The sequence below is a fragment of the Engystomops pustulosus genome, chromosome 3 (genome assembly GCF_040894005.1).
Source record: "Engystomops pustulosus chromosome 3, aEngPut4.maternal, whole genome shotgun sequence".
NCBI lineage: Eukaryota > Metazoa > Chordata > Amphibia > Anura > Leptodactylidae > Engystomops > Engystomops pustulosus.
The window spans coordinates 57,645,922-57,658,809 of NC_092413.1; the positions used below are offsets into that span (position 1 = coordinate 57,645,922).

General features: G+C 38.8%; 1 protein-coding gene across 9 annotated transcripts in view; it reads right to left on the minus strand.

Annotated features, from left to right (window-relative positions):
* The window catches only part of UTRN (utrophin), a 457,412-nt gene that overhangs the window by 238,342 nt on the left and 206,182 nt on the right, over nt 1-12,888 (minus strand). For 7 of the 9 annotated variants that reach the window (XM_072140867.1, XM_072140861.1, XM_072140863.1 and 4 more), the window contains one exon: nt 10,974-11,163. In XM_072140867.1, coding sequence (XP_071996968.1) covers nt 10,974-11,163 — 190 coding nt within the window. Of the gene's footprint in view, nt 1-2,186; nt 2,836-10,973; nt 11,164-12,888 lie in introns of those variants that run through there. The other 2 variants (XM_072140865.1, XM_072140866.1) reach the window with 2 other exon arrangements.

Below are 12,888 nucleotides of genomic sequence, written 5' to 3' on the forward strand. Positions count from 1 at the left end.
TTGTATTTCCTGAATGGTAGGAAAAACTTGTAAATATAAAGCAATTGTGCAATTCCCAACTTTGCCAAAGTTACCATGGGAAACAGAAATGTTTCCATTGAAAATGCAAATAGGTCCTGCTTGTTTTTGGTGTGGGTAAAGCTTCTATAACGCTTCCCCTTCTTACCACATATTTGAGCATTTTTAGTTTCTTTTCAGGGGAGAAACTGATCAAGATCCAAAAGATGTATTCCACTCAATAAAGGGCAGTACCCACCTCACCAATCCTGTCATATATGTGTAAAAGAATTCTGTCCTGGAAAACCCTAAATGTGCCTGGGAACTCTGGTCAGGAACACCACCACGGGTTATGTAAAATACTAAAATATCTCAAATAACACAAGACTGTAGGGGTGCCGGTAATATGATTCCAAGATTTGAGGTTATATCACTGCCCCATAGAGACTGCAACGTGACTAAGCCGGGACACTCAGTTTCCTATGGAGAGAGCAGGGCTCATCCCTCCTTCTCCCAGCCATATGCTACACCCAAGAACGGCCCAAGCGAACAATCGGTTGTGTGCATGAACGCTAATTTCAAAGCTTCCAATGCAGGTGTAGGAACATTTGGTGATCAGGTACATGTAATAACCAGTAAATCTGCATATTATGTAATAAGATTAACATTCTGGTAAACAATTTATTTAGCATTCGTGACAACTTTAATCAGGAAGACACTTGGGCAAATAAACAAAGACAGGAATTCATTAGCATTTCTTAGAAGCTCAATGGAAAGTATCGCACAGAGGGATTATGTGAAAAGACAGAAGCCATAAATGAGGAAAGAGTAGCTTTTAGGCTTTTTTTTAACATGTTTCCCAGGATCTGTATTGTAATAACCTGGCCAAGGAAGAAGGCGGGGCATATGGCAACCAGAAAACAGGGGATATGGCCCCATATGCTATGTACTGAATACGAGACAAGGTTCACAATGCACAATACAGGGTGATGATTCAGGAGACATCATAGAACGCAATGGAACACAGAAACTCACCTAGTAAATAAGAGATATGTTACTGCTATGTACATCATAAAAAGACTGTGAATCACACAATATTCCATAGGGAAACTCCTCTGACTTAAAGCCATCACCTTACTGACGTTTGAAAAGAAAAGTTTCAACAACAACCTCTGAAGACGGAGAGAAGACACAACAGCAAGATCTGGAATTATGACAAACACATCAATAATTTCTCATGTATTCCTTCCTTGCCGTAGATTCTCACTGCCATCAATTCTGTCTCCCATTATCTCCTCCATGAATTTAACCTCCCCAAGCCTTCCCGATCCCCTCCTCCTACTAACTCAGCTCTACAGTTAGCAAGAGCAGAAACATAAGTAACACATCTGTATATGCGATGGGTTATAGCTGTAGCTATAAAGGGGAAGAGGGGTCTGTTCTCTGCACTGGGGAACTGTCCAAATACAATACTTGAAGAAGTACTGTAATAAGGTCCCATTGAAAGTAAATTAAATGGAACAAATGCAGTGCCATAAGAAACCACACATTTATTCAGATCTATAATCAATATGGAATCCTCTCTGCAATTCAAGTATAATTCCACTGTAGAAAAGTTCATGTGCATATGCATGAGTCATATATGTACAGACCTTTCAAAACCCACAGCTAAATATAGCTCTGATTTCCATAAAGTATCAATCATAACGAAGATTCTCCATAATCTGCACGCAACAATTGATGGTAATATATTCCACCTGTATAGGAAGTATTCTTATATCAAGGTCTTAAAGAAACATGACACATCAGAAACACTAAGTAAACTTTACAAAATCTCCTAAAATAATTAAATATAAACTTAGCAATGGAAGAGGACAGGAATTGGCCACGAGCAACAATATGCAGATCTCTTAAACAATACATATCCGTAAGTATACATATTTAAAAAAGCTCAACATAACACACAACAGATAAACTACAGCTGAAAAGTAGCGTTTGGACGTGGGTTACGTATATTTCAAGATGGTTTAGATTTTTAACAATAGCCCTGTATAAAAGGTCAATGACCTGACCCTGCTACACCCGATAAACTCAGCCCTGCTACACATGAAACAGTAAACAGTAGATGACCAGTTTGTAACTTTTTATTTTCCAGCAGGTGGATGGCCACTGCCCCCCATCTAACTTACCTTGCACAGTTTCTGGTACCTTGGAGAAGAGACTGCCATCCTTTGCAAGTGATGCAACAAAACAACAACTTTCTGCAGAGATGTTCTCACCACAGCCATCATTTTAAGTTTGCAACACTTCTGGAGGCACCTCAGAATTTGCATTATAAATGAAAAGCGGCAATCATTCCCTCATGGTCACTGGACAACCATTTGCCAGCTGTCTGAGCATGCTCGCTTCCAAATGTAGAAAAAAGAAAGGGCTTTAAGGAGACCAAAGCCCACACTGCTTGAAAAGACACGAGCGGATTGCATCTCCTAAGTTTAATTTCCTGGAATGAAATCCTTACAAGCCAGCTCTGGAATAGGCAGTCGGTGCACACAGCTGAGGCAGGCTGCCTCATCCAAACGCTTGCTGATCCCTGTGCAATAGGATGTCACTTTAAGAATGGAAACCTCAGGACAGCCATATGTTGAGGAGGAGTCCCCCGAGCAAGATGATGGATCAACAATTGTAGTGAATTCCGTGCAGAGGCTTTGGACTCCAGGGCAAATGGAAGAAGGCTTGCACCCTTCTCCTGAAAGATGTGCTCTCTCTCAGCTAGCCTCGGACTGAATGCAGCTCCACATGAGTGAATAGCAGGCTGCGAGGAATCTAGAGACGAGCCCTGAGATATAGCCGGACTAATTCCATCAGCCATACGTTAGCTGCTAATGAATCACATGCAGCCCCAAGACAGAGGGTGCACAATACATACAAGGGTTAACTCATCCCTTTCTACCACACTCCTATTTGTCACTTTACTTGACTCACAGTAAACAACTACTTAAAAGTCCTGTCACAAATTAGGTTTTCTGATCATATTTGACAATGTATACAAACAAGAGCCGAAGGGAAGCGAATAAGATTTGTGTCAATGCAATCACAATACTAGAAACCTTGAGACTTACCTTATCACTTAAAGGATATAAAATTGATCATGTCTCAATCACAATTTAGATATGTCCAGGATTTTGAGGGTCTATGCCGAATGCAATTCTGACAACCAATAAAGAATCCCATATAGATCTAGTAATATGATCAGAGAACAAGTATGACCTGATCTCTACTGTATACACAAAATGATCCTGGTGTCGATAATATGGCAGAAGGAGATCAATAATGGTAAATCAACTAAATCTCCAAATATATGATTGAAAAGAAAATACTTATATCTGTCACAGGTGTGTGTGGAGGTTTGTCTCTGGCTCAGTAGTTCTAGTAGTCAGAGAAAGGTGGGTAAAATACATTCTGGGTGCAAGATTGGGCAACAGTTGGTAAAGGAACAACACAACTATGAAAAGCATTATACCTGTCATCAGCTATTATGTTTAATACCAACATTACTGCCAGTGTGCAGCTCAGTGTAACAAAAAAGGAATTTTATTAAAGGGGCATTTCCATGTACAAAAGATTTATAGAACAGTCAAAGGTTAAGCCATGAAGGGCATGAGTGCAAACAATGATACAGTCCACAATGCTTCACCCAATACAATGTGGGAGCATTATCAAAGTGTTGCACATTAAAGCAGCGCAGAGTGCGACTATGACTATGCTACATTTATCACCATGTCTGATGCTGGAAGAAAAGTCTGGGCTAGTTTAAGATGGTCAAGTTGTATTTTGCGCCATCTATTAGTCGGTCCAGTAACTGCACCCCAGTTTTATGCACCTTCTTATATTATTATACACAGAATGAAAAGTGTCAATAAAAAGAGAACATTCCTTGATAAATATGGTGCAAGGAATTTTAGCCAGTCTTTAGGCATGGATGATGCAATAATTCTGGCTTAAAGGACATCTAGCACAAGGATGGAGGATTGTAAACCAAGCACTTACATGCTGGTGTGTGCCCCCTCTAGCAGGATCTGCTCTTTTTTTTTAGCTCTTTATACCCTTGTTTTTAAGAAAAAAAAAAGGCCTTTAAAATTATACAAATGAGCCTAAGGGGCTCCAGGCTCCATTAACACCTTTGGAGCCCAGAGCCAGTATGTCAGTGTGCTTGGTTTACAATGCTTCATCCTGGTGGTAGATTTCCTCTAAGTAGATTGATAAATTTACCCCACTGAATTGTATTACTAATAGTAGTTTATGAAGAAAATAATGCATGGATGTTACAACTACTAGGGAGTATCAGACTCTGTAGAGACACATCCATTTGATAAGAGAAGAGGGTAACACTAGTTGTCTAAATTCAAGCATTGGGTTCCGCGTACTAGACTACTTGGGATTGTGTGTGCTACCAACACCTTTCAACTAGCATCTTTGTCAAGGTCAACTAGTTGTCTAATTTTCACAAATGTTTCCACAATAAAAAGTTATTAAAATACATGTGTGAGCAGGGGTATTTGATATATTTATACTACTTAAAATTTTTTTTTTACCCTAGTGACAATCAGAGTTTCAAAATTTTTTGCAGTAATGGGACTAAGGATTATTAATAAAGCCTCGTTACAGACACCTTACAGCTGATTATTGCAGTCTGGGACTATAGTACAGCATCTAGAGAGCTTCCCCAGAGGTCACAGTCGGCTGAGGGGTCCGTCTTTAACTATGGGTCGTCTGTAAGTCGGGTGTCCTTAAGTAGGGGACCTCCTGTATATATGTACACACACACACATACACACACACACACATTATGATGGTTATATGATGGCTCTGTACAACAATTTATTGTTTCTAAATGTATAAAATTAGAAAATTTTGATGTTCATCACTGCGAATATATGGGCTTTACCCAAAACCGTGCCCTTTTATCACTCCAATATGTGGCTAAACTCTTCTCAAAGAGAAGCCATGGTAAATGCATTACATGGCTTCTGTGACATTACCATAGAAGATTCATGATCATGAACTACTAAATAACAATGCCACCTATTGGATAAGTAGTAAAAGAAAAAAAAACATCTTTTTCACAAAATTATTTTTCTATTTTTTTCCTTTCTTAGGTATACAAGTGAGGCGATGACTTTATTCTTCAGAATAAAATCAGTGATAATTCTAATGATTAAACCAGCACCTAACACATTTGGAGTATTCAATGATTACACACTTTACCTGCTTTTCAATCTCATTTGAGCAGAAATATCCAACACAATAAGCTGAAAAAATAAAAAAAACACAAAAGTAATTTATCTGGGGTAATGCACAAAACCCAGCAATGCTCCCATTGATCTGAAGCCATGCCTTGCTGGGTGACTAATTCACCTTAACCTCAGCTCTATTTCAGCACTAGGAACATTTTGAAGCAGTTTGTAAAGACCGGGATTCGTTTTGGCATTCAGTGAATATTAGATACGCTTTAGAAATCTGCAAAGCCAAGAAATATCGTATCAAGTAATCTCCAAGGTAGATCATTTGTTACAGTGATGTAGAATATAGAACAAAAAAGTTTTTTATTTTTTTGTTTAATGGAAAACATCAGTTTCTGGGAGCAAAGGGTTAAATGCGAATTACTCAGAAAACATCCACATAAAGAAGCTTTGCCAGGGAAAAGAAAACGGCAAATGCTCTCAAGTTAATAAGATTGGACAAGGGACAGCTAAGCCATCAGTACATTCAAAATTAAGGCAACGTCGCTTCAGCGTAACTAAACATGACATTTACAGCCAAAAGCCAGGGAACATCTGAGAATTACAGATATATTTATGTCGACTGGTTGTCGCATGTTAATAATCACATACTAAGAAATGTGTTATGCGACCAGAGACATCATTTACCAAAAAGCTCAGCAAATGACTGATGAAAAGTATTTATTGCTGCCACTGGAAAGGTTCTTTCCAAAAAATTTTATTTTTATGTGATCAACAATAAAGCATTATCATCTGCACTTGGCAAAGTGAAATTCTACAACTATAAGGATAATATACACCAATGACCACCACCACCTCACTTATCAAGGATTAGAAGTGGCTGGAATTACAACAAATTGTACTAAAATTGTCTTAAAGTGAACCTTTCATCAGGTAGGTTATTTTACATGATGACAGGTTCCAATAGCCTATGGCAGGTCGATTTAAAAAAAAAAAAAAAAGCCTTTGTCGTGCATCTGAATAATTCCAGTGCCTTTTTAATTGTTTCTTTAACATTACCTGGCTCCCTGTCAGCAGTGTGTGGTGAGTCCTGGGGGGGGGGGGGAATCAGGGAGGAGTAGCTCCAACTAGAATTTCTGGCGGCAATGCGCTGACATAAGCAGGTGGAAAGAGCAGGGAGGCTGAGGGAGGGAAGGCATTGAGGAGAAGATGACTGGTGATATTTGAACTGCCCCAAAAAGGATCAGCCACCGAATGCTGGCAAAGAACCAGATACTGTTAAAGAAGCTATTAAAAAGTAGTGGAATTACTCAGACACATGACTAAGGCATTTTTTTAAAATCAACATGCCAGAGGCTATTGGAACCTGTGAAAATGACCTTCCTGATGACAGGTTCCCTTTTAAGAGATGCTTCAAGCATATCTAAACTAAAGGGCAAATTTATAAAACAATTATCGTCATCAGCTTTAAAGGGCACTTAGCACCACAAATCTACCTATAAAGGTAGATCGGGTGGTAGGTGGATCAATGGGACGTGAGGATAGCCATTTTAAGGGCTAATCCTCACGTCCCCGCAATTTTTTGGTAACTTTTATCAATCGTTTATGCTAATTTTATTATGCGGCTACTGGGGCGTGGAGTAGCCGCATCTGAGGTTACACGAGGCGGCTACTCCACGCCCCGGTAGCCTATTTTCTCCTGCTACTCACCATCTTCGGCGCGCAGCTGCTCGTAGCTGTGCGCCCTCGTCCGACGATCCGGCAGTCTGCGCATCCGCAGAACAGCAAGCCCGCGCCTGCGCGGTCACTGCTCCGAAGCCGGGGCTGCACAGGCAGCCTCAGATAACCTCAGATGCGGCTACTCCACGCCCCAGTAGCCGCATAATAAAATTTGCATAAACTATTGATAAAAGTTACCAAAAATTGCGGGGACGTGAGGATTAGCCCTTAAAAGGGCTATCCTCACATCCCATTGATCCACCTACCACCCGATCTACCTTTATAGGTAGATTTGTGGTGGTAGGTTCCCTTTAACACTAATAAACGACCAGTCAACTCAGGTATGAGAGCAAGAGATTATTCTTATTTTAGAGGCTGAAGGGGAGCATCACTTCAGATGCCTCTATTTTGTGCGCTATAGTATGGATAGGTAGATCCATATTGGAGATACCGGTAGTTGAAGCTCACAAACCTCTAAATATGTCTGCAACTGCTTGCATCTCCAGTTCTGTAGCTCACAGGAAGACAGGCTAACATGAATCAATGTGCTATAGAGCCCAATATGTGGACATCTAAACTAATTCTCCCCTTAAAACTCTAAAAGTAACTAATCCCAGGCAAAAAGCTTTGAGGTATTAGAATTACACATAAAAGAGGGAATACTAGGAAGGATATTCCATAACCTACCTGAGGGTCCTAGCAGTTTAGTGGACAAAAGATGATGAGCTGGAGTCCCTCAATATAAAAAATACACTATGATTGGTTTCTGGGTTTTTTTCTAGACAATTCCATAAATCTGTTCCCATATGTTATTTCCATTACTTTTTTACAGCTGCATAAGTGCTTATCTTCTGACTACCAAATTGTATGTCACAGTGGCGGTATTTAATATTCCACGCCATGAACTTGAGGCCCGTCCCCTCTTAATGACGTCAGCCAGCTCTTGAGGTAGTCGGCAGGACAGAAGACAGGGGATGAGGAGGTGGCGTGCAGGTTAGGGGTGCTCTGGGGATTGTGCAGCTTGAGCAGAGGGGCTACACTAACATGCCCTGGAGCCCTTCAGGCTAATTTACATGAAAACTAAATAGCAGATGGTCTATTGTACTTTGATCAGACACACAAAGTAAAAGAACATCACATATAAAAAGTATCTAAGGAGAATATAGCATTACTGGAATCTGAACTGAATACGTGAACAGACACAACTTTGACAATGTCTTGTTCTTAACTCGCAAACAAAGTAGATAATTTGTATGCAATAAGGTTTAATGAAATAATTCTACTTCTTTCACTGCATTGATATCTCAATGCCATCACCATGATATGTGCAAATAAATAATTCTTGCATTGGTATATAATAATATTCTATTTCTAGAGACTGTAACATTGCTTGAATGGGGCGCAGCAATCAGCAAGTGGTCCAGAACTTAGCACAGATAATGGTTATGAAGAGCAAATAGAGCAGAAAAACTTGTGGGCGCCCACACTCTCAATGGATGCTTTGTCAGAAAACACAGGGCTTTTATAATATCTTGACCACTATAGTGAATGTTTTGTAGGGCAATGGAGAATAGTAATTCTTGATGTTCTTGATGCATTGCTGCATGTCCTTGTTATGGTAGATACTATTAATATTCATAGTAAATATTCTATTATTAGCATACAGGTAAAAGCTCAAGATAGAAAGAAGGCTCTGCAGGCTATCATCAAGGGTACAGTACTCCACTTGACCATGAGACATTAGGTAATTAACATCTCTTTAATGTCAAGATTCATTAGCAATGATGGTGTTTACCAGCCAGATTTCAATCATTTTCTGTCACAGCGCAGGCGAGTTTAGACACATTCTACATACTCATCAAATGTGACAAAAGAACGCTAGGAAGGTTTATACAAAATTCTGAGGTAAACTACATAATAGAAAATGAAGAAATAAGGTGTAAATAGTCTGAGTCTGACAACATTAGTATCATTTGTGAATATTTTATTTCTTTCTTTCTGTTTTACCGAGTTAATTCCTAATTATTGCCCTTACATTTCAGTCGATTCATGGATATATCCATCAATCTATATTAGGATCTGTCTATACATCAATCAATATATGAATCTATTAATCGACTCATCTATTTATGGAAATATCTATCAATCAATTTATCTTTGGATCTGCCTGTTTATTGATTGATACATCTATCAATATACAGATACCTTCATCTCCATAACCAGATTACTAAAAAAACGACCCAAGGCCAATCGCTAGATTTCTTCAGGTTTTTCAATTGCAAACAGCAGATTTACAACAGTTCAGAATTAACAGAAAGCTGAGAGTTATCAAAGGTAGCAATTAAAATAAAAATTTTTCTGCATGAGAAAATTGCATTCTAAACCTTACATGTAATAACTGTACCAAATTACTGTAAAACAGACTTAAACTTGATGATAGTTATTTAAAGTGCAACCATACTATTGTCTATTTTAAAAATCAAAAATGCAGATACTAGTAAACATTGTAACATACTTGGTCAACAATCGGAAAAAAAAGAACTGGACTGCACATCCACACATTATACAATGATCTATTGGCGCTAGGATACATTTACAAAACAAACTTCAGGTTCTTAGTTACATTTTGATCAAATTGCATAAGTCTATTGACCATTTCACGGTGACCACGGTGTAGTGGGTCCCTACGCTATTAGGTGCGGCATCACATGGCATTGACAGCCATTAATACCTTCTCCTGTCTGCACGATGCAGTGTGCTCTCTTCTCCCCCCCACCCTTCCCCGTATTACAGGATGAACTGAGACACAGACACTTCCTGCAAGTAAGAAGCATCCTGCAGAGACTTACTCTACAAGCTACAGATAAGATAATATCTTTATAGTAGGGGAAGGAGATATAGCAGACCTGTGTGTGTTATAGCTGAGATCATGAAGTGTCTACTTAGAGAGTCCCCACCCACACTCTGGAATGTTACACTAACCAGCCTATGGGATGGTAGGAGATAACACAGCAATAAAACTGAGTAAAATTGTAAAGTAAGGGGTTAAAAATTATCATTATTGTGTAAACATCTCTAGGGGATTAGTATATTTAGGAACTTTCTTTCATAGAAAAAACCTTTATTGAAGTATATAACAATGTTTACTATTATCACTTGCGCTATTCATTTCTGAAATAATAAAAAGAATCTTAAAAAGTTTAGTTACTCTTTAAAAAATCTGCACATAGACATAAAAACAGTCTTAAACATCAATTTTCGACAACACAATTTTCGCTCATCTGTTGCTCCCTAGTTTTTACTAAAATACAACTCTAAGCATACAATATATGGTTACATAGGAGGATGTGATACAGTGCATGGATTCTATCCAACAGATATTCAGAAAATCTTTTTTATGGAGGCTACAATTACCAAGCAAAGTCCTCCCCAATGCAATTCATAGATGACAAGTCAGAACTGTATAGTCCAATGCAAGACAATGAACGCTACCCCATCACAAGTACAGAAATTACCTGTGAATACAACATCAATGTAATACAGGGAGCATTTTTCCAACAGACTGAAGTGCTGGCAGAAAGATATTGATCAATGTTTTACCACCCACAACATCATCTTCGCAAGGTGAGAGAAACAGATTTTTTCTATTATTATTGATGGCCACTGCTCTATATTTTGGTCCACCAGGGTTCTTCAGCAGAAAACAAATGTAATATTTTCTGACACATATTGATTCCTCTCCCTGAGGAAATCCACAGAAGACATAATGAAAGAATTTTTAGTTTTTATAGCTGAACCTCAATCTCATGTGCATCAAAGCTTAGTAATTTTAGTAATAGAATATTGCAGATTGCAAATGAAACGGGACTGTAAAAGTATAAAGAATTATACAGCAGAAAAATATATAGAGCAATTTTTCGGGAGTCTATAAAAAATCTGTAAGCCAATTCTAAGGAAATAGCAGCATCCATTACATCCAACATTAGACTGGCCATCCGCTCCCATGGTGGGCCTTACCTGGAGCTGCATTTTGAGTTGTCGTAATCGGTTGACATCTTGCTGGACACCCTCACGTTGTGATGCATCCATGAGAACATTTACAGTGGTCTCAGCTTCCTGTATCCACTTCATGAAGTTCTCATGATCTTTGACCAAGACATGGAAATTCTTTAGCTCTTTCTCCAGCGTGCTCTGTCGGTCGCCAACCCTAGAACGGAAGAAATGCAGGAAAAAACTTTGATGAACACGTCCAATTATATCAACATTAAGAAGTTCCATATTATCAGAGAAAGAATAATATGATAATGGATCCAATCTTCACTAAGTACTGAAAAAAGACCCCGTGCAATTATAGCATTTCTTACAGTACACATAATATATGGTGGTCGTAAAAAGATTCCATGCCTCACCACTTGGCTTGATAGTAAAAAAGTTAAGCGGTAAGAGAAGCGTTCACTCCTGGAATTATTAGTTTGCACACACTAATCTATAAAATCTCTGTAGGAAGAAAATGGTCAAGTTTTTCCGAAATTTTCAGCAAGGTGCTAACAACCCATGTGTTTCAATACATTATTTTTCAAGACAGTGCTTAATGTTTCATTGCCAAGGCATCTGCCAAGTAATAGCCAACTTTTCAAAACTTTAAATAGATAAAACTTTAGTAATACATGAGAAAGGTAGTTTCATTCATACAGCAGATTTCTTATCCAGTGAAGCGGCTGAAGGACACAGTCTGTCTCTTGGTATGGAAAAGCTTATATTTAACAACAATAATTGGTTCATAGCTCCACATTCATATTAACCCTTATAAATCTACTGTATGGTTATGGTTTATTATTGATTCTATGCTACCAGAAATACCTTTATTATACCTATCATTTTAAAAAAAAAAGAAGAAGAAAGGGGCACATTTACTAATAACAGTGCAACCTGCACTATGTGCAGTTGGCCTGTGTAGTGTGTAGAGGTTGCCAGATTAATTAATTAAATACATGCGCAAGCAGTTTGCACCTAAAAAAAACATGGCGCAGGGGCTTTAGTAAATGTGCTCCAATATTTTTTTATTACTTTGTGCCAATTAATTTAATGGTGCTGAAGCAGCTGGTGCACCGGAAGAAAGAATGGGACCTGGGGGGGGGGGGGGTGTCATTGGAAAGAAGAGTACAGAGGTTTTTTTTTTTATTAGCTGGGCATACTTGGGGGCAGGGACTGGCAGGCTGTATACTAGGGGAAAGAGCTAGCAGGCTATATACTAGGGTGAAGGGGTGGCAGGTTATATACTAGGGGGCATGGGATGGCTGGCTTTACACTAGGGGGTATGGGGTAGATGGCTATATAGTGGGGGCATGGATAGGCTAGCTATATACTAGAGGGCATGGGCTGGCTGGCTATATATTAGGCAGCATGGGCAGGCTGGCTGGCTATATACTGGGTGACAGGGGGCTTGCTAGCTATATACTAGGAGGTAAGGAGCTAAATAGCTATATACTGGGTATAGACTGTGACCAATGCATTTCCCACGCTAGGTGTATACTTGAGTCAATACATTTTCTCAGTCTTTTGTGGTAAAATTAGTTATCTCGACGTATACTTTGGACGTTTTATACTCTAGCATATACGGTAGTTTTAATTTGACCATAGCATATTTCATTTTTTCACATAGGCTTGTCAATCTTCTCCATATATAGGTCAGATTTATAAAAATACACAAAATCTGTTCCAAATCTTACTCCAGGAGGGGGGCGATGCAACATCTCAGGAAGAGGAGTGGTTGACGTTTATTAGCACAAATTACAGAAACGCAGGTTCCAGAAAAACTCCTGTGATAATCAATCTCTACTTTTTTTTTATTTACCGCCAGTACATTATCAATAATACTCAAATGTTTGGATCACATTAGGTTTGTGACATAAGCACACTCCCTGTCTTTCTG